General features: G+C 44.4%; 1 protein-coding gene across 1 annotated transcript in view; it reads left to right on the forward strand.

Annotated features, from left to right (window-relative positions):
- Positions 1-11,143: 11,143 nt before the first annotated feature.
- Positions 11,144-27,672, forward strand: part of gab3 (GRB2 associated binding protein 3) — a 131,392-nt gene continuing 114,863 nt past the window's right edge. Inside the window, exon 1 of the mRNA XM_055643573.1 lies at positions 11,144-11,625. Coding sequence (XP_055499548.1) covers positions 11,554-11,625 — 72 coding nt within the window. The 5' untranslated portion in view covers positions 11,144-11,553. The remainder of the gene's footprint in view (positions 11,626-27,672) is intronic.

Raw genomic sequence — 27,672 nt, forward strand, 5'->3', positions numbered from 1 at the left:
GATCTCTCCCCTCCTTTAAAAATCCTTCTCAAAACCCAACTCATCTTCAATACATCTGACGGAAGATCTCTCCTTGGAGTCTTGCCATGCAATTTTAAATTGGTTTTCACCCACGAAGGGTCTTTTTTTTGTGTTATCTTTAGACTTTAGAGATACAGCACGGAAACAGGCCCTTTGACCCAGCTAGTCCACGCCGACCAGCGATCCCCAAACACCTGCACCGTCCCACGCACTAGGGCCAATTTACAACTTTACCAAAGCCAATCAGCCTACAAGCCACAGTGGCGCAGCGGTAGAGTTGCTGCGTTACAGCGCTCCTTGCAGCACCGGAGACCCGGGTTCGATCCCGACTACGGGTGCTGTCTGTGGGGAGTTTGTATATTCTCCCCGTGACCGCGTGGGTTTTCTCCGAGTTCTTCGGTTTCCTCCCGCATTCCCAAGACATACAGGTTTGTAGGTTAATTGGCTTGGTGTAGGTGTAAATTGTCCTTAGTCTGTGTAGGATGGTGTTAGTGTGCGGGGATTGCTGGTCGGTGCAGACTCGGTGGGTCGAAGGGCCTGTTTCCGTGCTGTATCTCTAAACTCTAATCTTTTAGCCTATACATCTTTGAGTGTGGGAGGAACCAAAGCACCCGGAGAAAACCCACGCAGGTCAGAGGGAGAATGTACAAACTCCGTACAGACAGCATCCATAGTCAGGGACATACCTAGGTCTCCGGAGCAGTGAGCCAGCAACTCTACCATTGCACCGCTGTGCCACCCCAAAGCTTACATTAATATTTATATAAATCTCTTGTTTCCAACATTCCTTGCTAATTTTATTTCGGATTTAACAGTGAAATAAAAATGTTATAAATAACAATTTCCAAAGCATAAAGTCACGAGACCCAAATAGGCAGAACTTACAAGGCATCTTCTTCGGCATTTGCATTAATTCCAGTTCTGCTGCATCTGACATGGCTGAAGACCTTTATCCACCGTTATCCTGAAGATCCACAAACTTAATCAGAGCTGGAGCAAATAGTTGAAACGAGGAACAGCAGATGCTGGTTAATACACAAAGGAGACAAAGTACAGTGGGCCAGATAGCATCTCTGGAGAACATGGATAGATGATGCTTGGAATCAGGTGTTTACTTTTGATACAGTCTGAAGAAGGATCCCAACTCAAAAATCCATCTAGCCATGTTCTCCAGAGTTGCTGTCTGACCCGCTGAGTTACTGCAGCATATTGTGTCTTTTAGTGTATTAAATATCACCTACAGTTCTTTGTCTTTTCCATTATTAAAGTATTTTCCCTTTCAACCAAGCTTTTTTTTTAAAACTTGGTCTCCTTCTCTGACACAGTATCAGTTCTTCCCTTGTAACAATCCCCTGAAGGGTTTTGAAGTAGTTAACTCTACTCAGGCTCCACATAAGTAATACAAGTTGTTTGTGTTTTGAAATATTAGACTGCCAACAGGGATTGCTGTAGTTCTGGAGCTACCCCAATGGACAATAAAAAGTGAGTGCATGGAAATGGAGAGAGTGCAGAAGCAACAGAAGCAAGAGCTCCATGTTTTGAGGCCAAATATTGATAGATCTCTGGTCAACCGGGATGGCACTGGTTATTGGTGATGCAACCAGTCATTGAAAGTAGGCATGCAGGTGCAGCAGGCAGTGAAGAAAGCGAATGGTATGTTTGCATTCATAGCACAAGGATTTGAGTATAAGAGCAGGGTGGTTCTACTGCAGTTGTACAGGGTCTTGGTGAGACCACACCTCGAGTATTGCGTACAGTTTTGGTCTCCTAATCTGAGGAAAGACATTCTTGCCATAGAGGTAGTACACAGAAGGTTCACCAGACTGATTCCTGGGATGGCAGGACTTTCATATGAAGAAAGACTGGATAGACTCGGCTTGTACTCGCTAGAATTTAGAAGATTGAGGGGGGATCTCATAGAAACGTACAAAATTCTTAAGTGGTTGGACAGGCTAGATGCAGGAAGATTGTTCCCGATGTTGGGGAAGTCCAGAACAAGGGGTCACAGCTTAAGGATAAGGGGGAAGTCTTTTAAGACCGAGATGAGAAAAAAAAATTTCACACAGAGAGTGATGAATCTCTGGAACTCTCTATCACAGAAGGTAGTTGAGGCCAGTTCATTGGCTATATTTAAGAGGGAGTTAGATGTGGCCCTTGTAGCTAAAGGGAACAGGGGGTATGGAGAGAAGGCAGGTACAGGATACTGAGTTGGATGATGAGCCATGATCATATTGAATGGCGGTGCAGGCTCGAAGGGCCGAATAGCCTACTCCTGCACCTATTTTTTATGTTTCTATGTTTCTAACACCTAGAACTCTTGTCCATGAGAATGACAGAACTAGAGGGTCTGAGCTATAGGGAGAGGTTGAGTAGACTGGGGCTCTATTCCTTGGAGTGCGGGATGATGAGGGGTGGTCTTATAGAGGTGTACAAAATCATGAGAGGAATAGATCGGGCAGATGCACAGAATCTCTTGCCAAGAGTAGGGAGATCAAGGAACAGAGGACATACAGAAGGTTCAAGGTGAAAGGGAAAAGATTGAATAGGAATCTGAGGGGTAACGTTTTCACACAAAGTGTGGTGGGTGTATGGAACAAGCTGCCAGAGGAGGCTGGGACTATCCCAACATTTAAGAGACAGGACAGGTACATGGATAGGGTAGGTTTGGAGGGATTTGGACCAAATGCTGGCAGGTGGGATTAATGTAGCTGGGACATGTTGGCCGGTGTGGGCAAGTTGGGCCGAAGGGCCTGTTTCCACACTGTATCATTCTATGACTAAGATTCTATGATGGAGTTATAACAGAACCATATCTCAGTCCATGCGCCACTCTGGCCCGAAGGCAGGCACACGATCGTTGATCGACACAAAGTGCTGGAGTAACTCAGAGGGCCAGTGATTTAGTGTAAAACTAAAACTAAAGACTAAAACTCAGCCGGTCAGTCAGCATCTCTGGAGAAAAAAGGATGGGCGATATTTCGAAGAAAACCCATGCGGTCACAGGGAGAACGTACAAACTCCGCGCAGACAGCACCTGTAATCAGGGTTGAACCCAGGTCACTGGTGCTGTAAACCAGTTATGCCCCTGTCCTACTTAGGAAACCTGAACGGAAAGCTCTGGAGACTTTGTGCCCTACCCAAGGTTTCCGTGCGGTTCCCAGAGGTTTTTGTCAGTCTCCCTACCTGCTTCCACTACCTGCAACCTCCGGCAACCACCTGCAACCTCCGGGAACCGCATGGGAAACTTGGGTGGGGCGCAAAGTCTCCAGAGGTTTCCGTTCAGGTTTCCTAAGTGGGACAGGGGCATTAACTCTACCGCTGTGTCACTGTGGTTTGAAGACTGACTCAGGGTCTGAAGAAGGGTTCAGACCTGAAATGGCACCCATCCTTTTTCCCCAGAGATGCCGTGTGACCCTGCTGAGTTACTCCAGCATTTTGTGTCTACCTTCGGTATAGACCAGCACCTGCAGTTCCTTCTTACACATGGCCTTTGATGTATTCAGTCTGTCCTGTAGGTTGAGTAAATGGACTTTGTATTGCACTGAGTGCACCATGTCAGTTAGTCACGATTGTAAATGCATCCAAAACTCTGAGATTATGTGCACGAGTTTATAAACCAGCACAATGTGCTGGATGCTGTCGTTCAACTATGTAAAAGATCTGGCTTTGCAATTCAATGGGGGCCACAACCCAGTGTAAGTGTTGGTTTATGATCAGGCAAGTATTCCTGTAGCACAGTATCTACTACTGAATGGACTGAGGGATAAGAAGTAGTGCTTTATCATGATGTGGCTGAACATATGTCTACTGGGGCTCTGCCAGGCAATAGCAGAAGCTCCTTTGTTCACAGCTTACACAGAAATTCATTACCATCGCCTAAATTACGTAATTCTTGTGCAATGAATAATGCATCCAAATGTAACTGGATTTGTAACCTATTTGATTCTCTGGTTTTGAGAGAACCTCAATGCTGGGCTGGCTGGAATATTTGTTGTAAAACAACTGACCGTTGTCCCCAAGAATCCAGAATCAGGACGTTCTCGCCACAGTATAAAGACTCTTTCTGTCTCCTGTTCACATAATGTATTGCATTACAATGCTATCCTATAAACATAAATACTGAGCATTATAAAACAGATCTATCAGCAGTGCTTGGAATCATAAACATGTTCCTCCCTTATCGATGCTACAAAGATTCATAGCTCCATTAGCATAGTGACCACAATCTAATTATATTTATGATATGTATAAGGGTGTGTGCCTGCCTGTAGTTACTTTTAAATATTGCATCACTTTTTAACTGGAAATCATCTCACATCAATTATGCACCGAGCATTTCACATGACATCTTTGAAACCTATTAAAGCCTTTTATTTCTCTTTCTTCCTCTTCTGAATCCATTGATTTAGTTCAGTTTTCGTTTAGTTTAGTTTTAGTTCAGAGATACGGCGCGGAAATAGGCCCTTCGGCCCACCCAGTCCGTGCCGACCAGCGATCCCCCCCCCCCCCCTCCCGCAAACTAACGCTAGGGACAATTTACAATTTAACCAAAGCCAATTAACCTACAAACCTACACGTCTTTGGAGTGTGGGAGGACACTGTTGCACCCGGGAAAAAAACCCCACACAGGTCACAGGGAGAATGTACAAATTCCGTACAGACAGCATTCTTAGTCAGGATCGAACCCGGGTCTCTGGCGCAGAAAGGCAGCAACTCTCCCGCTGAACAGCTGTGCCGCCTACAAAGTTGCTTGACAATCCTGGATACTTGGCTCACCCCTACCAACCTTCCGATCTCTTGTTGTGATTTCAAGCAACGTTGATGCAAGGTTCTGACCTCTCCTTGCCTCTTTGGAGTAATTGCTTGATATCCATTTGGTGAATTGCTTAACAGGTTCCTCTCAAATGATGATAAAGCTGTGGGCGGATGACGCAATACTGGTAAAAGGTTGTTATTTTGATATTAATTTATTTTGATTGTTATCAGTTCTTAAATATAAGGACAAATGGCAGACATAGTAACTCATCATATGAAAAGATAGAGAACTTGATTCAATTGATTTGTACAAGGATGCAGTTTGCATCTGAATCAGAAACCATAGTTACCTTGTCCCTTATTTTATCTCACTAGGATTATGACTAATTATGATAATACAGCTCTGAACTGGCTTGGAAATATAAACTCAAACTAACATGCATGATGTTCTGAGCTTTTTTACTTCCTCTGTACCAAGTTATATCTATGCTCATTACAACATTAAGGCACTAAGAAGCAACCTGCAGATGCCGGAATCTTGAATAAAACACAAAGTGCTGGAGGAACTCAGCGTGTCAGGCAGCATCTTGAGAGGGAATGAACAGGCAATGTTTTGAGTCTGAAGGAAAGGCCAAACTGAAATGTCACCTGTCCATTCTCTGCAGAGATGCTGCCTCTGAGCACCTCCAACACAATATGTTTAAAATCATTGAGTCATGCTTTGAGTGTATGGAAGCCAGAGCATTTTCAATTAGATGATGGAACTAAGGGACATGCAGGGAGCGGAACACCCCCATGTCCATAATCACGTGGACATTGTGTGTTTTTAAGCACGCTCTTCCTTCCAAAAGAAAGGACATCATCTTAATATTTCTGCAGCATGATGGCCGTATTACTGAAGCAATGAAAGCTGAAGGAATGAGCAGGAAAGTCAATCTAAGCCCAAGATCAGATCTTAATGAGTAGTGGAATAAGTCTAGGATGCAATTGCAGATGCAATTTTACGCTGAAGATAGACACAAAATTCTGAATTAACTCAGCGGGTCCGGCAACATCTCTAAAGGAAAGGAATAGGTGAAGTTTTGGTTCGAGACCGTTCTTCAGACTGAGACTCAGGAAAGAGGGAACCCTCACTGACAATTACTCTGAAGAAGGGTCTCAACCCGAAACGTCACCTATTCCTTTTCTCCAGAGATGCTGCCTGACCCGCTGAGTTACTACGGAATTTTGTGTCTATCTTTGGTGGAATAAGTCTATTCGTGTTCTCATGTCTCGAGTGCTTATCTTCCTTCTAAAGAAAAAAACTATTGTTCATTAGCTGCATGTTAGAACTTTAGAAATCTTCTTTGATTTATTTTTTATGAAGTTTGAAGATTTTTTAAAGCTTAATAAAAGAATCTATAGGGTAAAAATACCTGTGTAGCTGACAGTCATAGATATTGAACAAGAGCTGGGAGAGGGTTGTGATTACTTAAAAACAGACACTTGGTTTGATGGAACAAAAAAGGGTAATTCATTTTCAAAATGTCATTGTACTGTTTTCTGACTATTACATGGATACAAAGGACATATTATCTGACATGATGCGAAACCATACTGGTCGGAAATATTCCAGGCTTCTTTTTCCAGGTCCATTCATTAGCCTTTGTTCAGGGCAGCCTGGTGGCACAGCTGTAGAGTTACTGCCTTACAGCACCAGGTTCGATCCTGACCTCAGATGCCATCTGTATCGAGTTTGTACTGTTCGCCCTCATGTGGATCGTGTGGGTTTCCTCTGGGTGCTCCGGTTTCCTCCCTCATTCCAAAGACATGCAAGTTTGTAGGTTAATTGGCTTCTGTAAATCATCTCTTGTGTGTGGGATAGCACTAGTGTACAGGTGTTCGCTGGTCAGCCCGGACTCGGTGGGCCTGTTTCCACGCTGTATCTCTAAATTAACTAAAGATACACAATCTTACAAAAGATGGGACAAGATCCTTGGCCAAGAAAACTTTAAAAAAACTACCTGCAAAAATCCTCAATTCATTATTTGTGAAGTAAACACTCTGGACAATAGGGCGGCACGGTGACGCAGTGGTAGAGCTGTTGCCTTACAGCACCAGAGCCCCAGGTTCAATCCTGACTACGGGTGCTGTCTGTACGAAGTTTGTTCGTTATCCCCGTGACCTGCTTGGGGTTTGTACTGGGGTGCTCCGGTTTCGTCCCACACTCCAAAGACGTACAGGTCTGTAGGCTAATTGGCTTGGTGTAAATGTAAATGATCCTCGTGTGTGTAGGATAGTGCTATTGTGCGGGGATCGCTGGTCGGACTGTTCCTGCGCTGTATCTCTAAAGTAAACTAAACTAAAATCTAAAATGACACGATGGCACGAACAAGGTGGGTTATCGTGCCAGACGCAAACTGAACCAGCGTGTTGATCATCATGAGAACACTGGAGTGACCACACTTATGTGTGGTCACTGTTGCCGTATAGAACTGCTCATCAATGTACAATTCCCATTCAAGATGTAGACTTGGGGAAAAGTATAGGCAAAGATAAAATATATCGTGACCGAAATGGGAAGCCTTTGAAAATGAATTGTGCTTTTTTGTTTCATCAAACCAATTGTCTGTTTTTAAATAACCACAAGACTCTCACAGCTTTTGTCGAACCTGCTCGGCTGTCAGTTGCACAGGTATTTTTACCCCATCCATTATTTTATTAAGCTATAAAAAATCTTCAAACTTTGCAAAAAATAAACCAAAGTAGATCTCTAAAGTTATTACAATGCAGTTAAAGAACAATAGTTTTTTTTTCTGCAGTTAATTACAGCCTTAAATGGAGACATTAACTAATTTTTGAATGACGAGACATTGCTCTCCACTAAGGCTTGACTGCAACTGGTTGCTAGAAATTGGGTGACATGACAAACTGAGTGAGATTTCTTATGTTTGCTATATTTGGAAAAAAATCACAAATGTAATATGAAATGGGATGCTTACAGTTTGATGGAGATCACAGATGTGAAGTAAAGCTTGATGTGTTTTTGATTTTAGTAATGCTTGGGGAAGTTTGGTCTACTCCTTTCTGAACTTGAATGATAAGGCCCAAGGGATCCGAAGAACGTGTCACATTACATGGGCGGTACGGTGTTGCTGACTTAAAGCGCCAGAGAACTGGGTGCGATCCTGACAACAGGTGCTCCGTGACCTAGCTTCCTTCCACACTCATGACATGCAGATTTGTACGTTAAATGGCTTTGGTAAAAATTGTATATCATCCCTAGTGTGTAGGATAGTGCTCATGGATGGGGATCGCTGGTCTGCGTGGACTCGGTGGGCCGAAGGGCCTGTTTTCGTGCTGTATCTCTGAACAAAACTAAACTAAACTAAAATGAAATCCATGAAGTGAGGAAGCTGAGCAGTGCAACAAGCAGTTTGGCTGTTGGTCACAATGTAAATTGGGCCCAATGATATTGGTTTATTAGTAATTACTAAGTTACAGTGAAAATGTTGTGTTCGTGCTATGCAGTCAAATCATTCTATACAAGGGTACAATCAAACCACACACAAGAACAACAGGAAGTAGAAAGGGAAACACCAGAACACAGAATATTGTGTTAGTGTTGTAGTCTTACAGCTACTGAGAAAATACCCCAAAAAAAGTGCAAGGCCCACAATGTGGTAGGTTGGGAGATCAGGACTAGATCTTAGCTTATGGGAGGACCATTCTGATAACATCAAGGGAGGAAACTGTTCCTGAATCTGGAGGTTCGTGCTTTCAGTTTTTTTTAATCTTTTGCCCAAAAGGAGAGGGGAGAACAGGGAATGACGAGGGTGAAAATGGTTCTTGATTATGTTGGCTGCTTTCCCGAGGCAGCATGATGTGTAGAAAGAGTCAATGGGGGAGGAGATCGGTCTGGGTGATAGATTTGGCTAAATCTGCAACTCTGCAATTTACGATGATACGATACGATAGAACTTTATTTATCCCAGGAGAGAAATTGATCTGCCAACTGTCATAAAACACAAAATATGAAATTAAAGTGATGAGTGGAAAGGATTGGGGATGTGCAAAGATTGGGGAGGGGGGAGGGAGTCAGTCTCAGTCTCAGTCTACCCCATGACAGAGGGGGAGGAGTTGTACAGTTTGATAGAAGAAGGATCTCCTGTGGCGTTCTCTACTGCATCTTGGTGGAACCAGTCTGTTGCTGAAGGTGCTCCTCAGGTTGACCAGTGTGTGATGGAGGGAGTGAGCTATATTGTCCAAGATGCTCCGCAGTTTGAGGAGCATCCTCCCCTCCAAAACCACCTCCAATGTATCCAACTTCACCCCCAGGACAGGAGCCAGCCTTCCTGATGAGTTTGTTGATCCTATTGGCATCCGCGGGCTTCGCCCTGATGCCCCAGCACACAACAGCGAAAAAGATGGCACTGGCTACCACCGATTGGTAGAACATCTGCAGCATCTTACTGCAGATGTTGAAGGAGCGGAGCCTACTCAAAATGTACAGCCGGCTCTGTCCCTTCTTGTACACGGCCTCAGCGTTCCTGGACCAGTCCAGTTTACTGTCCGGGTACACAAATACCTTGATATTTGTACTCCCTGGTACAAATGCACATCCACGCCATTGATGGAGACAGGAGACAGAAGTGTTCCCCTCCTCCTAAAGTCCACCACTAACTCCTTATCGATGTCGATGTTGAGCTCCAATTTCTGGCCGTCCTAGCTTTTGCCAAACCAAGCTGTTACACTTCCTGATAGGATGCTGCCTACAAAGAACAGACTCATCCCATCAGCTGCATTGGAGTATTTGAAGGTCGCATAGGTTCTGGGAAAGGGGTGTTAGTCATCCAAATTTCTCAGCCAGATGGACCAGAAAAAGTCTACATTATCTATTTAAGTGCTCACACTTGTCAAAACATATTCCACAGGAATCGTCGGTTGAAAGTAATGAAGAAAGTAAGAAATGCTATGAAAGAATTGAAAAAACCTTGATAATTGTAGAAATTTTTTTAATAGGAGTTCCTGAAATAGATCGAGACTGCAGTTAGATTTAACTTTGCCACAGTGAGAATGAAGAGAGAATGGTCGTTTACAGGTTTGGGTATTGTAATGTTAAATAGTAAATACCAGGAAAAAAAACTGACCACATAAGCATCGATTGAAAAGAAGAAAGATTAGAAGTAATGATGAGAAGATGGTTGAAGGTCAGACTAGTGGTAGTTTTGCAATATGCATTTAGTTACATTTGCATCAGGATTACAATTTGATTTGATTAGAACGCAAAGTGCTGGAGTAACTCAGCAGGTCAGGCAGCATTTCTGGAGAACATGGATGGGCGCCCTCTCAGATCAGGACCTTTCTTTAGACTGGCTCCAGCACTGTGGTCTAGCAAGATTCAGATGCTGCAATCTGGTTCGATCACAGAGTGCTGGAGTAACTCAGCAGGTCAGGCAGCATCTCCAGAGGATATGAATAGGCAACATATGGGGTCAGTACCCTGCATCGGACAGGGTCCAGTACTTTGTGTTCCACCAAGATTCCAACATCTGCCATTTCCTTGAATTTACAATTTGATATTTGTTTTATAAACACTGAAGATTGTTTAAAGCTTGATAAAATAATCCATGGAATTTATTATTTAATCATCAAATGTAGGAATCGTCCCCCCCCCCCCCCCCCCCCCCCCCCCCCCCCGCCATTTGAGGTTTGTTGAAGCCTAATAGCATGCAATATTATGCTTGCAATTTGGATAGTGGGACTACTGGTTATTGCGCCTTCATTGTGTTTGGTACTTGAGGAAGGAAAGCGGCAGAGATCAATTTACACAACTCCTTAATCGTTGTGAAACGTCCTTACACTCCCAAGTACCGTTTGTATCTCTCGTTTCCCTTTTCCCCTGAAGACCCGAAACGTCTCCTATTCCTTCTCTCCAGAGATGCTGCCTGACCCGCTGAGTTTACTCCAGCCTTTTGTGTCTGCCTTCTGTTTTAAACCAGCATCTCGCGGTTCCTCCTCTCCCCCCCCCCCCCCCCCAACGCTTTGGGTTTGGTCATTTGGCCATGAAGATCTGTATTTCTATGGGACTTCTCTGCACATGTTCGCACATGACACCGACAGGTGCGATCAGACCGACAGGGGAAGCAAGTTCGAAAGTAGAAATAAGAAGTCGCGGACAACTGAAAATAATGCAGATAACCGCAGTCTCGGTTTTAATGTATACACCGTATGCTTGTCTACGGCAGAAGCTTTGTATTCCTACCAATTATCACCGGCCCATTAGATTTATGCAACCGGGAGAAATGTCTTATTAATCTGTGAAATAGGAGGTGAATTTCAATTCTATTTTCAAACACACACCCTGTTTCCATTGGCGATTATACGTTGTATCACTTCTCACAATGTCGCCATTCAGTTTTGAGTTTTCTGTTTCTAATCTCTTTTGATTCCACAATTGAGGGTGGTCTGGACGCGCTTTCGGTTTTTCTTTCTGCCTTTGGAGAGGGGAAGGGCGCGATGTGTGCGTGTTTGTTGTTTACCTCGCGTCAGGCCGCCATATGACTATTATTGGACAGCTCTGTGTAAATGGGTGGGATAAGTGGTGTGTGCGGCTCCCTCGCTATTTGCTTCCGCCTCCGAACAGAAGGAACTTGTGCCATTAGACAGATGACAGATACTGGGATGGATTTAACATTGCACCGTGCATGGGAAAGCTGAGTTGACAGCGAAATCAAACACACACACACACATACACACACCAAAAAAAAAGAAACGTTGTCCTGGCGTCTCGCAGGCATGAGTGTGGAGGACATCGTTCACACCGGCTGGCTTATCAAATCGCCCCCAGAAAGGAAATTAAGGCGCTATGTAAGTAAAGAAATGCTTTCAACTGTATCTGTGTATCCATTGAATATTAATTCCGCTCAGAAACTGCTACGGTTCAGATACGATGCAGAAACGGCACCCAGCGTTGGGCAGAAAGCACTTGAATTAATCAGCGATGGCTGGGACCTTGACAATATGTCACTGAATTATTCTAGCCGAGATAAATAATGTATTGGCCATTATTTATTTCGGGATTAGCATATATTGCCATGCAACATGCAGCCCTTAAACCAGCGGCGTTGTTGAGCGTGTTGTTACGAAAGTTAATTGTCCTGAGCAGTTCTTTTTAATTTCCACCTGGGCTCGGGATTAGGGGCAGTCAGTGGGCTTTGCTCCTCACTGCACAGTCCTCTCTGCTCCTCACTGCACAGCTTGAACTGTCCGCCTGATTATTTTTTTTTTACTGAGAAATTTTGGGCGTCTTTTCAAAACATCACTAAATCGGAAACCGAGCCACAAGGTTACTGGCGTTCGTTCTCCAAGCTCTGATCCGACCAGAAAATATATACACACACACACACTGAAGGAGAGAACACGGTGGTTGAATTGTGTTCACCGCGTTACAACTGTGCTTGGCTGTGCGTTGGTTATATATAAATGGCACGGCTGAGCTCGCAAATGCTCCTCAACTCTCCTTGGTTGGACGCGTCAATAATTTGAAAACAATACCCGAGGTCACACGCGGCCGGCATTGAGAGATGACCTGTGGTAGATTCCTCGAGAATAGAGATCTCCACATTTGAAGCAACGTTTGGGCAGGAGGGGGAGAGGTGCGTGTTGTTCTCCGTGTCCTAACACTTACTAAGATATAAACATGATGAATCTGGCACTTCTTCCCTTGTGATCCTCGCCATATGCTGCATCCAGTCTGCTAACGTTTCATGAACATGACTCACAATTGCACCCGGGATCAGCGCTGCCGTGGGAAGGTCTCGAACGTCGTGGGTGGAAAGCAGAAAGAACGGTGTCACTTTATGTCATATAAACACATCTCACTAGCCTGACGCTAGTTACCCTCCCTGCCCACCTCTACTAACGCACCTGTCACCATCAACATTAAAACATAGAATATATATATTTATAGATATGTCAAAATAAACACTTAAATGAAACCCTTCCATTTCATTCTCAGTTTACACTAACTAATCTTCCATAGCTTTGGCTGGTGACACTTGAAAACAAAACTCCAAAGTACTGGAGCAAGTCTGCTTTGGGGTAACGGTGTATGTGAACGTGTGAAATTCGATAAGCAGTGGTGCTTCAGCACAGGTGGCGAGGCTGATCATTGTCTCAGCGAAGAGGGAGTGTGTGACTGTGTTATGCAAGGCAGTCTGCATGCCGTTGGCAGCCTCGACCGCCCTTGGAAGGCTGTCAAGCCCTGTCGAAGATATGCTCTCCAAAATAGTCATAAATAAAAACTCAGTCCTATGAAATCCCAGCTTTGGCGCCGATTGTGTTTAAAAAAAAATGCTGTAGGAAGGCAGGGAAACTTATTTGCAAATCAAAACATCTTCACTCCACTGGTCACGCTGAACTTGTTTACGGAATCAATCGCCTCCAGTCTCCGTCGCTTAAAACAACGGATTTTCATTCGACTATTTCTTTATTCCCACACACAATGGCCACCAATACTCGCACAGTATCCATATTCGCACAGTGCAGAAACGGGCCATTCGGCCCATCAGGACCATGCTGACCATTTAGCCCATGCACACGCATCCAGGGTGGTGAATCTGTGGAATTTTTTGCCACAGAAGGCTGTGGAGGCCAAGTCAATGGATATTTTTAAGGCAGAGATTGAGAAATTCTTGATTAGTATGGGTGTCAGGGGTTGGGCAAAGGCAGGAAAATGGGGTTGAGAGGGAAAGATAGATCAACCATGTGGTGTAGACTTGATGGGCCGAATGGTCTAATTCGGCTCCTAGAATTTATGAACTATTTAATTAGCCTCCGTTCTGATTTCCCTCACCTTAACCTATTTAACTGCTAAAAATGCCTCTAAAAAGTAATCATTGTATCTGACTCCATAAACTGCCATTTCATGGAAAACAAGCCCAGCTTATCCAACCTGCTCCCTATAATTAATGTCCACCAATCCAAGTAAAGTATTTGTGAATCTCTCCTGCACTGTGTCCAAACTAATCACCTCCTTCCTATCTTGAGGGCATCAGAATTGCACACAATATTCTAAGTTTGGCCTGACCAGGGTTTTGTAAAGTTGCGACATAACTCTTGTAGAGGTGTACAAAATCATGAGAGGAATAGATCGGGTAGATGCACAGAGTCTCTTTCCCAGAGTAGGGGAATCACGAATCAGAGGACACAGGGTTAAGTTGAGAGGGGAAAGATTTAATTGGAACCTGAGGAGTAGGTTTTTCACACAAATGGTGGTGGGTGCGTGGAATGAGCTGCCGGAGGAGGTAGTTGAGGCAGGTACTATCGCAAAATTTAAGAAACATTTAGACAGGTACTTGGATCGGACCGGTTTAGAGGGACAAACATGTTCCCGATGTTGGGGGACTCCAGAACCAGGGGCCACAGTTTAAGAATAAGGGGTAGGCCATTTAGAACGGAGATGAGGAAAAACTTTTTTCACCCAGAAAGTTGTGAATCTGAAGAATTCTCTGCCTCAGAGGGAGGTAGAGGCCAATTCTCTGGATGCATTCAAGAGAGAGTTAGATAGAGCTCTTAAAGATAGCGGAGTCAGGGGATATGGGGAGAAGGCAGGAACGGGTACTGATTGTGGATGATCAGCCATGATCACAGTGAATGGCGGTGCTGGCTCGAAGGGCCAAATGGCCTACTCCTGCACCTATTGTCTATTGTCTATTGTCTATAAATTCAGGCAGGGTGGGACTAGTGTAGATGGGGCATGTTGGTCGGTGTGGGCAAGTAGGGCTGAAGAGCCTGTTTCCACGTTGTACGACTATTTCCCAACTTTTGCAATCTACTCTCTGATCTGTGAAGGCGAGCATGACATCTGCTTTCTACACCGTCCTATCCAGCTGTGTTAATACTTTCAGAGAACTGCGGACTTGGCCCTCTATATTCCACTGTTCAGCTACATTCCTTAGTGACTTACCATTTACAGTCTATGTCTGACTTATTTGACTACCCAAACTGTTATACCTCACTTCTTCGTAGTAAATTCCATTTGCTGCACTCCACCCAATCTTCCGTCTGATTTATGTCATGTTTTGTTTAGTTTAGTTTTATTTTTGAGTTTAGAGATACAGCGTAGAAACAGGCACTTTGGCCCACCGAGTCCGTACTGACCTGCAATCCCTGCACACCAACACCATCCTACACACTAGGGACAATTTACAATTATACCAAGCCAATTCACCTACAAACCTGTACATCTTTGGAGTGTGGGGGGAAACCGGAGCTTCCCAGAGAAAACCCATGCAGGTCACAGGGTGAACATACAAACTCTGTAGAGACAGCACCCACAGGCAGGATCGAACCCGGGTCTCTGGCCCTGTAAGGCAGCAACTCTGCCTCTGTGCCACCATGCTGCCCTGTATCCCAGCCAGCCAGCGTTGCAAGTTGGCCACCTTTCAGCAGGGGTCAATTGGTGAAACTGAGCACGATGAAAAATGATAAATATTGCCCATTTTCAGAAGATGTGTAAAGTATCTTTCATGTCTCACTATTGTTATATGCTGCCTAAACTATGTAATCATTATATCTGAGTCATGGAGCAGATTATAAATAGAAGCTGCAAGACTTGGTCATGGAAGTTGTAGTATTTGCTTTTTCACAGGTACAGTGCTTATACAGAATGTATGAAGTCAAGCTATTGCACTTCCCAGGATGCTGAGCTTGGAAAGAGCTGGGCCAATTGATACACAAGCTGTATCAAAGTATCCTTAAGCTATTTAGTTTCGTAAGGTATGCACAAAAGTCCGCGAGCATTGCCACTTTCATTTCACTGCACATCTCGTATGTGTATGTGACAAATAAACTTGACTTGACTTGACTATTTAGCTTATAAACAGGTTTCTATTGTCACTGTGTGCAGGTAGATGGGACATAGAAACATAGAAACATAGAAAATAGGTGCAGGAGTAGGCCATTCGGCCCTTCGAGCCTGCGCCACCATTCAATATGATCATGGCTGATCATCCAACTCAGTATCCTGTACCTGCCTTCTCTCCATACCCCCCCGATCCCTTTAGCCACAAGGGCCACATCTAACTCCCTCTTAAATATAGCCAATGAACTGGCCTCAACTACCTTCTGCGGCAGAGAATTCCAGAGATTCACCACTCTCTGTGTGAATAAAGCTTTCCTCATCTCGGTCCTAAAAGATTTCCCCCTATCCTTAAACTGTGACCCCTTGTCCTGGACTTCCCCAACATCGGGAACAATCTTCCTGCATCTAGCCTGTCCAACCCCTTAAGAATTTTGTAAGTTTCTATAAGATCCCCCCTCAATCTTCTAAATTCTAGCGAGTACAAACCGAGTCTATCCAGTCTTTCTTCATATGAAAGTCCTGACATCCCAGCTATCAGTCTGGTGAGAGTAAGTGTTCGACACAGACTAGAAGGGCCGAGATGGCCTGTTTCCGTGCTGTGATTGTTATATGGTTATATGGTTATAAGAAGATATCTCTTCAGGTGCTATGTATAGGAAGGAACTGCAGATGCTGGTTTATACTGAAGATAGATGCACAATGCTGGAGTAACTCATGCAGCACCTCTGGAGAAAAGGAATAGGTGACACTTCTGGTCAGATCCCTTTTTCAGGTCCTCACTTCAGGTGCTGCTTTGCTACAGAGGTGATAAACAGCCAAGAATGTTATGGGCGGCATGGCGGCGCAGTGGTAGAGTTGTTGCCTTACAGCACTCACAGCGCCAGAGTCCCGGGTTCGATCCCGACCACAGGTGCTTGTCTGTACGGAGTTTGTACGTTCTCCCCGTGACCACGTGGGTTTTCTCCGGGTGCTCCGGTTTCCTCCCACACACCAAAGACGTCCAGGTTTGCAGGTTAATTGGCTGGGTATAAAGGTAAAATTGTCCCTAGTGTGAGTAGGATAATGTTAATGTGTGGGGAGCGCTGGTCGGTGCGGACTCGGTGGGCCGAAGGGCCTATTGCCACACTGGAATTCTGCACTAATAGCTGAGAAAGTAAGAATGTAAAACGTAAGAAATGGAGAATAGAAACAGTGTGATCATGAAGTCAAGCCTAAGGAAAACACACTTCCGAGCCATCAAGCATCCTTTCACTCTAATCGCATTTTATTCTCACCATATTCTCAACAGCTCCCTTAGACCCAACCATGCATCTACACACAAGGTGCAAACTACAATGACCAATTAACCAACTAAGCGTCCCATCTTTGGATGTGGGAGGAAACCGGAGAACCCAGAAGAAACCCCACGGCCACAGGAAGAATGTGCAAACTCTCGACAGACAATACCAGAGTTCAGGATTGAACCTACCTAGGTCACTGGAGCTGTGAGGCAGCATCTCTACCAGCTGTGCCAGTGGGCTGCCCATGCCATTGTTCCACCCGTCCTTTAAACCTGTTCTAACATTCATGAAATGTAGAATCATGAGGGGCGTAGCTAAGGTGAAAGTTCGGGCAAGCAAAAACTAGAGGGCATAAAGTTAAGTTAAGAGAAACGAAAGATTTAAAGGGGACCTGAGAGGCAATTTCATCACACAGAGGATGGCAGGCAAGTGGAAAGAGCTGCTAAATGAAGTGGTAGAAGTGAGTATTACAGCATCTAAAAAGAAAGAAAAATGTTTAAAGGGAAATAGGCAAAACACAAGCAAACTAGATCAGATTGGCAATTTGGTCCGCATGGGGTGACTAGGGCAGAAGGGCCCGTTTTCGTGCTGTATAAAGGGCCTGTCCCACCAGGCGAATTTTTTCGGCGATTCCCGGCGTCATCTCAGTGTCGCCAAAAAATTTTGAACATTTCAAAATCCAGCGGGGACAAAAAAATGTTGCGACACTTGAAAAAACGCCACGCGTCATACGACATCACGCCACGTCACCACCGTGTCGTGCCGCATCACGCCACAAATGTTTCGGTAACCTGATACGTCAGTCAATGATGCCGGCAGTCATCGAAAAAATCGGCAAGTGGGACAGGCCCTTAACTATGACTCTGTTCATTCAGAGCATCGCGGAGTCTGTATATCAATAGCACACAGCTCTATTGCAGGAAGGTCCAGATCAAATCACTTCAAAATGAACAGTCTAAAGAAGGGTCCCGACCCAAAATATCACCTCAATTAAACTAAACCAAACTAAGCGGCACGGTGGCGCAGCAGTAGAGTTGCTGCCTTACAGCACCAGGGACCCGGGTTCGATCCTGACCTCGGTTGCTGTCTGTACGGAGTTTGTACGTTCTCCCTGTGACCGCATGGGTTTTCCCCGGGTGCTCCGGTTTCCTCCCACATTCCAAGGACGTGTATAGGTTAATTGGCTTCTGTAAATTATTCCTAGCGTGTAGGACAGAGCTAATGTATAGGGAGATCGCTGTCGGCACGGACTCGCTGCGCTGAAGGACCTGTTTCTACACTGTATCTTTAACGTCTAAAGTCTAAAAGTCCAGTCTAAACTAAACAAAACTAAACTAAACTCTACTATCCATGTTCTTCATAGATGCTGCTTGACCTGCTGTGTTACTCTAGCACTTTGTGTCTTCTTTTTTGTAAACCAGCACCTGCAGTTTATTGTATCTCAAGATGAACATAGAAGTTCTGAATATCCTGAACGGAAACCTCTGAAGACTTTGCGCCCCACCCAAGGTTTCCGTGCGGTTCCCGGAGGTTGCAGGTGGTTACCGGAGGTTGCAGGTAGTGGAAGCAGGAAGGGAGACTGACAAAAACCTCCGGGAACCGCTCCGTTCAGGTTTCCTAAGTGGGAAGGGGGCATTAGTGTCCTCTGGACAGCACTCTGAGACAGGGCTCTTCCTCCAGTCCAGTTGCTATGCATCAACTTCTTGCAGTATCTTAGCTATTGCCCTGGAGAATTTTGCTGACCCTGCACTCAACTTAACCTGACTCAGGTCAGCAAGCATTAATTTCAGTGGAGTGGAACGACACCTAAGCAAAAGATGTAAAGTCCAGGTCATTTACATTTTCTGTAACTTAGTTATATGTAAACATTAACTTAAGACAACAAAATGTATTAAAATACATGAAAGTGTTTACCACTCTTTTGTGTTGCTTTTAAAAAATAATTTTAAAGCAAGGTAATAATATATCAGGTTTTTAATAGTATGTTTGATTTTTAATGGTACTTGAATTTTTGTTTGTAATGCTTATGAATGTCACCATTCCAAGCTCGTTGACTGAAATAAACTTGGCTATCATGTCATGGCTAGGGGAATGCTTGTTATTTATGGTGGGAGTCGCTTAAAGATAGCGGAGTCAGGGGATATGGGGAGAAGGCAGGAACGGGGTACTGATTGGGGATGATCAGCCATGATCACATTGAATGGCGGTGCTGGCTCGAAGGGCCGAACGGCCTGCTCCTGCACCTATTGTCTATTGTCTCTAGGCTGTTCTAGGCTTTGCTGTTCAGAGACTAGGTTTGAAGACTAAGTTTATACAAAATCTGCTTCAGATAGATGGAATCTAGGTGGGTGCAGGGACAACGCATAGGAGAATAAAAAAGACACAAAGTGCTGGAGTAACTCAGCGGGTCAGGCAGCGTCTCTGGAGAACAGTTTAGTTTAGTTTAGGGATACAGCAGGGGAACATGCCCTTTGGCCCACCAAGTCTGCGCTGACCAGTGATCCCCGCACATTAACAATAACCTACACACACTAGGGACAATTTACATTTATACCAAGCGCAGCGATAGAGTTGCTGCCTTACAGCGAATGCAGCGCAGGAGACCCGGGTTTGATCCCGACTACGGGTGCTGTCTGTACAGAGTTTGTACGTTCTACCCATGACCTGCGTGGGTCTTCGATTTCCTCTCACACTCCAAAGACGTACAGGTTTGTAGATTAATTGGCTTGGTAAATGTAAAATATTGTCCCTAGTGTCCGTGGGATAGTGTTAATATGCGGGAGTCACTGGTCGGCACGGACCCGGTGGGTCGAAGGGCCTGTTTTCGCACTGTATCTCTAAACTAAACAAAACTAAACTAATTAACCTACAAACCTGTATGTTTTTTGAGTGTGGGAGGAAACCGAAGATCTCGGAGAAAACCCACGTGATCACGGGGAGAACGCACAAACTCTATACAGACAGCGCCCTAGTCAGGATCGAACCCAGGCCGCTGGTGCTGTAAGCAACTCTACCGCAGCAGCACCGTGCCACCACAGTTTCAGAATGGGACCCTTCTTCAAAAGTAAGATGTGGAGGTGGTCTGCTGTACTTCAGTGTGGATTGGACACAAATATGGTGGCACAGCGGTTTAGAGTTGCTGCCTCACAGAGCCAGGGACCTGGGTTTGATCTTGACGACAGATGCTGGCAACAAAAGCTTTCCACTGTACATCGGTACACGTGATAATAAACTAAATTGAACTGAACTGAACTGTCCATACGGTGTTTGTACGTTATTCCCGTGACCTGCGTGGGTTTTCTCTGGGATCTTCGGTATCTGCCCACGTTCCAAAGATTTACAGGTTTGAGGGCTAATTGGCTCGGTAAAATTGTAATTGTCCCTAGTGTATAGGATATCGTTAGTGGGTAGGGATCGTTGGTCGGCATGGACTCATTGGGCCGAAGGGCCAGTTTTGGTGCTGTATCTCTAAATGAAACTAAACTAAAATATCTTGGCAACCAAACGTGGTCCATTGCCTGTTAGTTGTGGACGCCATTGCTGTGCCTTGTCCACTTTCTTCTTATGGTCATTTTACTTTGATTCACTTACCATCTAAAAATCTATTGATCTCAGTCACAAATATAAATGACCCCCAGGGATGGATTTCTTCACTCCTCGTTTGTGTAAATGGCTGGCAACACTGTCCTGATCTATACCTTTTCATAAGTTCATACATTCATAAGTTCAAGGAGCAGAATTAGGCCATTTGGCCCATCAAGTTTACTCTGTCATTCAATTATGGATGGTCTATCTTTACCTCTCAACCCTATTCTTCTGCCTTCTCCCCATAACCCCTGCTATCCTTCCTGCCTTACATCTCCAGAGGCCCGGATTCGATCCTGGCTTCAGGTGCTGTCTGTACGGAGTTTGTACGTTCTCCCTGTGACCTCGTGGGTTTTTCCCGGGTGCTCTGGTTTCCTCCCACACATCAAAAAATTACAGATTTGTAGGTTAATTGGCTTCGGTAAAATTTTTAATTTTCGCTAGTGTGTAGGATAGTGTTAATGTACGGGCTGATCGCTGGTCGTCGCGGAGTTAGTGTGTCGAGGGGCCCGTTTAGGCGCTGTATCTCCAACGTCTAAAGTATCACCTGTTTAATTACATCTTTCTTTGCATGTGCTGGTCAAAATTGTACATTTAACAAGCTGTGGCCTGACGAGTTTCGTACAGTTCCAGTTTAACTTCTTGGTAATAATACTAATAAAGGAAAATATCCCACATGCTTAATAATCATCTTCTCGATCTGACCTGCTGCCTTTAAATATCTGTGGACTTTATTGCTTATTATCTTAGATCAGGTCATTTCAGACTAGGGTATTGTGATATAGATCAGGGAGCAATGAAATTCCTTGTTCACATGAAGGTCACGATGGATGTGCAGAAATCATAAATACATCAATAACTACAATCAAGAATACAAAATACCAAAATGTTATATAGCCGTAGAGTGATACAGCGTGGAAACAGGCCCTTCGGCCCAACTTGCCCACACCAGCCAACATGCCCCAACTACTTTAATCCCACCTGCCCGCGTGTGGTACATATCCCTCCAAACCTGTCCTATCCATGTGCCTATTTAACTGTTTCTTAAATGTTGGGATGGTCTCAACTACCTCCTCTGGCAGCTTGTTCCATTCATCCAACACCCTTTGTGTGAGAAAGTTACCCCCTCAGATTCCTCTTAAATCTTTTCCCCTTCAACTTAAACCTATGCCCTCTGATTGTCCGTTCACCTACTCTGGGCAATAGACTCTGTGCATCTACCCAATCTTTTCCTCATATGATTTTATACACCTCTATAAGGTCATCCCCCATCCTCCTGCGCTCAAATTGTTGTTGTTGGACCACCCTCTCACTATCTTCCATTTGTTCTTTATTCCCTGATCTAGTTGCTATTCTCTACACCATCATCAGTAGCCACTGCATCCCCCCCCCTCCCCCACCACTCCCCCCCCCCCCCCCCCCCCCCCCCTCCCCCCCCCCCCCCCCCCCCCCCCCCCCCCCCCCCCCACCTCTCCCAGGTCCCTACTCTCCAAATGCCCTAAGCTCACACTTCTCTAAATCACACTCCATTTACCACTTTGTTTTTCAACTAATCAGACCATTTATATGTCTCACGGTATAAAGCTTATCTCCTCACTATCAACCATGTGGGTGATTTCTGTATCATTGTAAACTATTTTTAATGCTTGTTACGTTTAACTCTAAATCATTAAGAGACAATAGACAATAGACAATAGGTGCAGGAGTAGGCCTTTTGGCCCTTCGAGCCAGCACCGCCATTCAATGTGATCATGGCTGATCATCTCCAATCAGTACCCCCGTTCCTGCCTTCTCCCCATATCCCTATGACTCTGCTATTTTTAAGAGCCCTATCTAGCTCTTTCTTGAAAGCATCCATAGAACCTGCCTCCACCGCCCTCTGAGGCAGAGAATTCCACACACTCACCACTCTCTGTGAGAAAAAGTGTTTCCTCGCCTCCGTTCTAAATGGCTTACTCCTTATTCTTAAACTGTGGCCCCTGGTTCTGCACTCCCCCAACATCGGGAACATGTTTCCAGCCTCTGGTGTGTCTAAGCCCTTAACATTCTTATATGTTACAATGAGATATCCTCTCATCCTTCTAAACTCCAGAGTGTACAAGCCCATCTGCTCCATTGTCTCAGCATATGACAGTCCCGCCATCCCGAGAATTAACATTGTAAACCTAAGATTATTATTCTCTGTCAATGATAACAGCTTCATGATCCCTGCCAGAACCTGTCTCTCTGAAATTATTAATGTTATTTAAAACATTCCTGCTTCCTCTTGATCATTTGGCTCAGCATAATATGACATTTTCCTCACTGATGTCCTGGTAACACATGGGTGGTGCCTTTCCATTGGGGTCCACTGGCAGATTAGTTGACTAATATTTTAATGGATGAATTATTAAGTTAGATTTTGGAACTATGTAGATCTTGAATTATTTCAACCAGGGACTAACAACGCCCAATGTTGAGCAGTGTTTTCCAGTCCTACTTCACAAATAGATTTTGCAGCCTATGTTTGAGAAGTGTGGGACTTTATGAACTTTAAGCTTTGGAAGGAGTCTTCTGATGTGTGCAGTAAATATTCTATGCAACAAAATGTTTTAGTGTAAAATAACTGCAATGTGTGCTGTGCTTATTGCTGGGTTCAATCCTGACTACAGGTGTTGTCTGTACAGAATTTGTACATTGTCCCTGTGACCATGTGGGTTTTCTCCAGGTGGTCCAGCTTCTTCCCCCACTCCAAAATCAGTCTACCCACAGGCTTGTAGACTGATTGCCTTCAGTTTAAAAAAAAGGTAAATTGTCCCTAGTGTGGAGGATAGCGTTAAGTGTGAGCGGGGATCGCTGGTCTAGAATTTAAGGAGATTGAGAGGGGATCTTATAGAAACTTACAAAATTCTTAAGGGGTTGGACAGGCTAGATGCAGGAAGATTGTTCCCGATGTTGGGGAAGTCCAGGACAAGGGGTCACAGCTTAAGGATAAAGGGGAAATCCTTTAGGACTGAGATGAGATGAGAGTGGTGAATCTCTGGAACTCTCTGCCACAGAGGGTTGTTGAGGCCAGTTCATTGGCTATATTTAAGAGGGAGTTCGATGTGGCCCTTCTGGCTAAGGGGATCAGGGGTTATGGAGAGAAGGCAGGTATGGGATACTGAGTTGGATGATCAGCCATGATCATATTGAATGGCGGTGCAGGCTCGAAGGGCCGAATGGCCTAATCCTGCACCTAATTTCTATGTTTCTGTGGTCGGCACGGACTTGGTGGGCCGAAGGGCCTGTTTCCGTGCTGTATCTCCAAATTAAACTAAACTACGACAGAGGCGTGTCTCAGGTACAGAATATACCTGGGTGCAATATTAAAAACACCAGTTTAATTTATCCTTCTGGAGTTATAAGCTTGATCATTTTTCTGGAGATGAAGAGACTGCTGAGCGCAGGCTGTCAAGCGAGGCAACATTTTGAGAAGGATTTGTCCCACGGATTTGGAAAGCCTCCACTGTACCCACACTGAGGACCAGTGTGCTGTGCATTTCAAAGCGGTTAAATGCCTCGGTACACTGATGACGTCAATAAGCTCTTATTATTTCAAAAGACATCTGAAGCTCTTGCTGTGTTAATCACAGATAAGTTCATGTGTCGCTTTTTATTCAGTACTGGGGAGAAATTTAATTCTAGGAGTCAGGTGAAATGTGGATTTGATTCTCAGTCAAGATGTGAAGTGCAGTAAGATAAATTTAGACAGTAGCAGCTCATTTTAAAGTTACATGTATAGAAATGTTGCGGTTATCTTCATCGTGCATAAGTTTGTGCTACATATTGTGTGTGGCACCATCTATTTGGTTAGAGTCACAGAGTCATACAGTGTGGAAACAGGCCCTTCGGCCCAACTTGCCCACACCGGCCAACCATGTCCCAGCTACCCTAGTCCCACCTGCCTGCATTTGTCCCATATCCCTCTAAACCTGTCCTATCCATGTACCTGTCTAATTGTTTCACAAATGTTGCAACAGCCCCTGCCTCAACTACCTCCACCCTTTGTGTGAAAAAGTTACCCCTCACATTCCTATTAAATCTTTAAGAAGGAACTACAGATGCTGGAAAATCGAAGGTACACAAAAATGCTGGAGAAACTCAGCGGGTGCAGCAGCATCTATGGAGCGAAGGAAATAGGCAACGTTTTGGCCTGAAACGTTGCCTTTTTCCTTCGCTCCATAGATGCTGCTGCACACGCTGAGTTTCACCAGCATTTTTGTGTACCTATTAAATCTTTCCCCCTTCCCCTTTAACGTATGTCCTCTGATCTTCAATACCCCTACTCTGGGCAAGAGACTCTGTCCTTCGAAGTTATGAGGTGCATGCCATGCAAGACAGGCCTCATAAGTAAATGAATGGGAGGTTTATTTATGCATGTGCCTGATCGGTTGAGATGCTCATGCAGGGGAGGATATGAGTTATCTGGACTTTCTTGGCTGACTGCTGGTAAACTGTGGTGTTTTAGATTGTAATGTGGAGAGGCTTGCATTATTTTAGAATGAGGTCTATGATTTACCCAACTCCTGCTGAAAGTTGGACAACAAGTGCCGGAGTAATTAGGTGAGCCAGGCAGCATTTCTGGAGAACATGGATAGGTGATGTTTCACATCGGGACCCTTCTTAGACTGAAGATGTTTTACAATCCAAAGTGTCACCTATCCGTGTTCTCCAGATATGGTGCCTGACCTGCTGAGACTCCAGCACTCGGTGTCCTTTAGTAGAAACAAGGGTTTCTCCTCCTTCTGAAAGTTGTTCTTCCATCACTTATAGGTTTAAACAGTAGCTATCATGCTAACAACGCCTCTCTCCTCTACTCTGGTGGGAGACGCATTGGTTGTGCAGTTTTGGCTCCAGAAGTGCCTGGCATTTCAGTCTATCTTGGAATGATTCAGTCTGTAAAACCACCAGGAAAATGACTCGTCATCCTTAACTGTCGTGGTGGGCCTGCAATCATGAGAATCCAGCAATAATGGCAAATCGCAGTGCCTGAGATGCCACCTGTTCTTACTGAAATAAAAATATGCAAAATAATGTAATTGCACAAGCAATGCATGGCTGATCTCTGATGCAGCAGCGAGAAGCAGCAGAGACCATCTGCATATATTTGGAACAATATTGTGGTGTGGACATTCAGAGGCAAGGTTGCCATGACCCTCACAGAGAGAGCAGAGCAGCTCTATCCAAAACCTCGAGCCTAAACCGTTAGGGTAGAAATGTACATTGTATGAATGGTGTGAGAAATGCTTGGCATGCTAGCTTGCTTGATCCAACTCCCAGGAGGTGATTTTATATGGAAATGCTTGTTAGTGCGACCTAACCCAGGTTCAACTGCTTTCATGCACAATTTATGTTCCAGATTGTCTAATATCCTGCCAATACCGTTTTCCAATTCCTCGTGCCACTATTTAGTTTTTAACTCATATTAATGTTACAAATTTTGAATGATCTTTAAAACCAATCACCTGATTTTCTTGTCAGCACAAGGAACCATAGATTACTGAAAAGGGACACAAAGTGCTGGAATCACTCAGCGGGTCGTCCATGTTCTCCAGAGATACTGCCTGACCCGCGGAGTTACTCCAGCGATCATCCCTGTCACCAGCACTATCCTGCACACGAGAGACAACTTTACCAAAGCCAAATAACCTACAAACCTGTACGTCTTTGAAGTGTGGGAAGAAGCCGGAGCTCTGGAGAAAACCCACAAGGTCACAGGGAGAACGTACAAACTCCATACAGGCAGCAGCTGTAGTCAGGATCCAAGCCGGGTCTCTGGTGCTGTAAGGCAGCAACTCTACCGCTGCCCCACCATTGCCGCCCAAACACTACAACCTCCAAATAAGCTCCAAGCTACATAGACTTGGGGGAATTGTTTTTGTTGTTGCACTATTATCATCTGTGTGTATATATATAAACAAACAAACGATGATCTGTGTTGGATCCTGGCTACCGGGGTAGAATTCAGAATATATATATATATATATATACTGAACTTAATTTATTGTTGTTTATTATGATGTACCATGTTTATAAAGGACTATGTTTTCCTGTTTGTTGTGGGGTTGCAAGTAAAAATATCATTGTTCTGTTTTGGGACGCATGATAATAAAACACTCTTGACTCGAGTTATAGACTCCAGTGAAGTGCTTAATGATGTGCTGATATAAAGTCAATTCATTCCAATTCATTGTGAGAAATGGATGTAAAATAAAGATAAATAAGGTAATGGCAAAATGGTGAAATCACAGATTTTCTAACGTTTTCTGAACTCATCAGTTTATTTGTGTCAACTGGCTTGAGTTTGGAAGATAGAGTTTCCCTGTGTTCATTAGTGGAGAGAAATGCTTGTTAATAATTCAAGGTAGCAGCACGCTGCTTGCATCATCAGACATCGATGTGGAGTAAAGTGCAATGGTGGCCACATTGTTGACGGCATTAATGCATTTCCACTGAGAGTGTGATTGAGAAGAGACAGCTCTTTCCCTCAGCAAAGGAGCAGGAGATACAAATAAGAAATTGCAGATGCTGATTTTGGGTGCTAAATGTAACTTTTAGTTTAGTTTTAGGGACACAGCGCGGAAACAGGCCCTTCGGCCCACCGAGTCCGCACCGACCAGCGATCCCCGCACATTAGCACTGCCCTGCACACACTAGGGACAATATTATTTTTACATTTACACCAAGCCAATTAACCTACAAACCTGTACCTCGTTGGAGTGTGGGAGGAAACCGAAGGTCTCAGTGATGAAACCGAATTTTAGTTAAAAATATAAGAAGATATTAAATTGGCTTCTGGGCTAGCTTACAGCTTGTATTTAGTCTCAAATTAGGTTTGCCTCAGGTTGCTGTGTGTGAGATCATAAATCCTATAACATTGTCTCCCAAGTGACAAGCAGAGAGGAGAAACTAGAGAGATCTCTTTGATGTAAGATGTCGTAAACCAAATGGCCAATGTTTTTAGTATATCTTGTACCATGTAAACATCACATCAAATGCCTTTGATGTGATGCATTCTGTGGAAACCTTTTCCTGTACCTATGACCATGACTAATGTCTGTGGAATGTGCTAAGGGGACAAAAAAACCCTATTTAAGGCAATGTAATTCTGTTGTTCAGAGAAGGGGACCGAGGACAGTCGAGTGTCTACATTGGTCACTTAGC

The sequence above is a fragment of the Leucoraja erinacea genome, chromosome 12, assembly GCF_028641065.1.
Source record: "Leucoraja erinacea ecotype New England chromosome 12, Leri_hhj_1, whole genome shotgun sequence".
Taxonomy (NCBI): Eukaryota; Metazoa; Chordata; class Chondrichthyes; order Rajiformes; family Rajidae; genus Leucoraja; species Leucoraja erinaceus.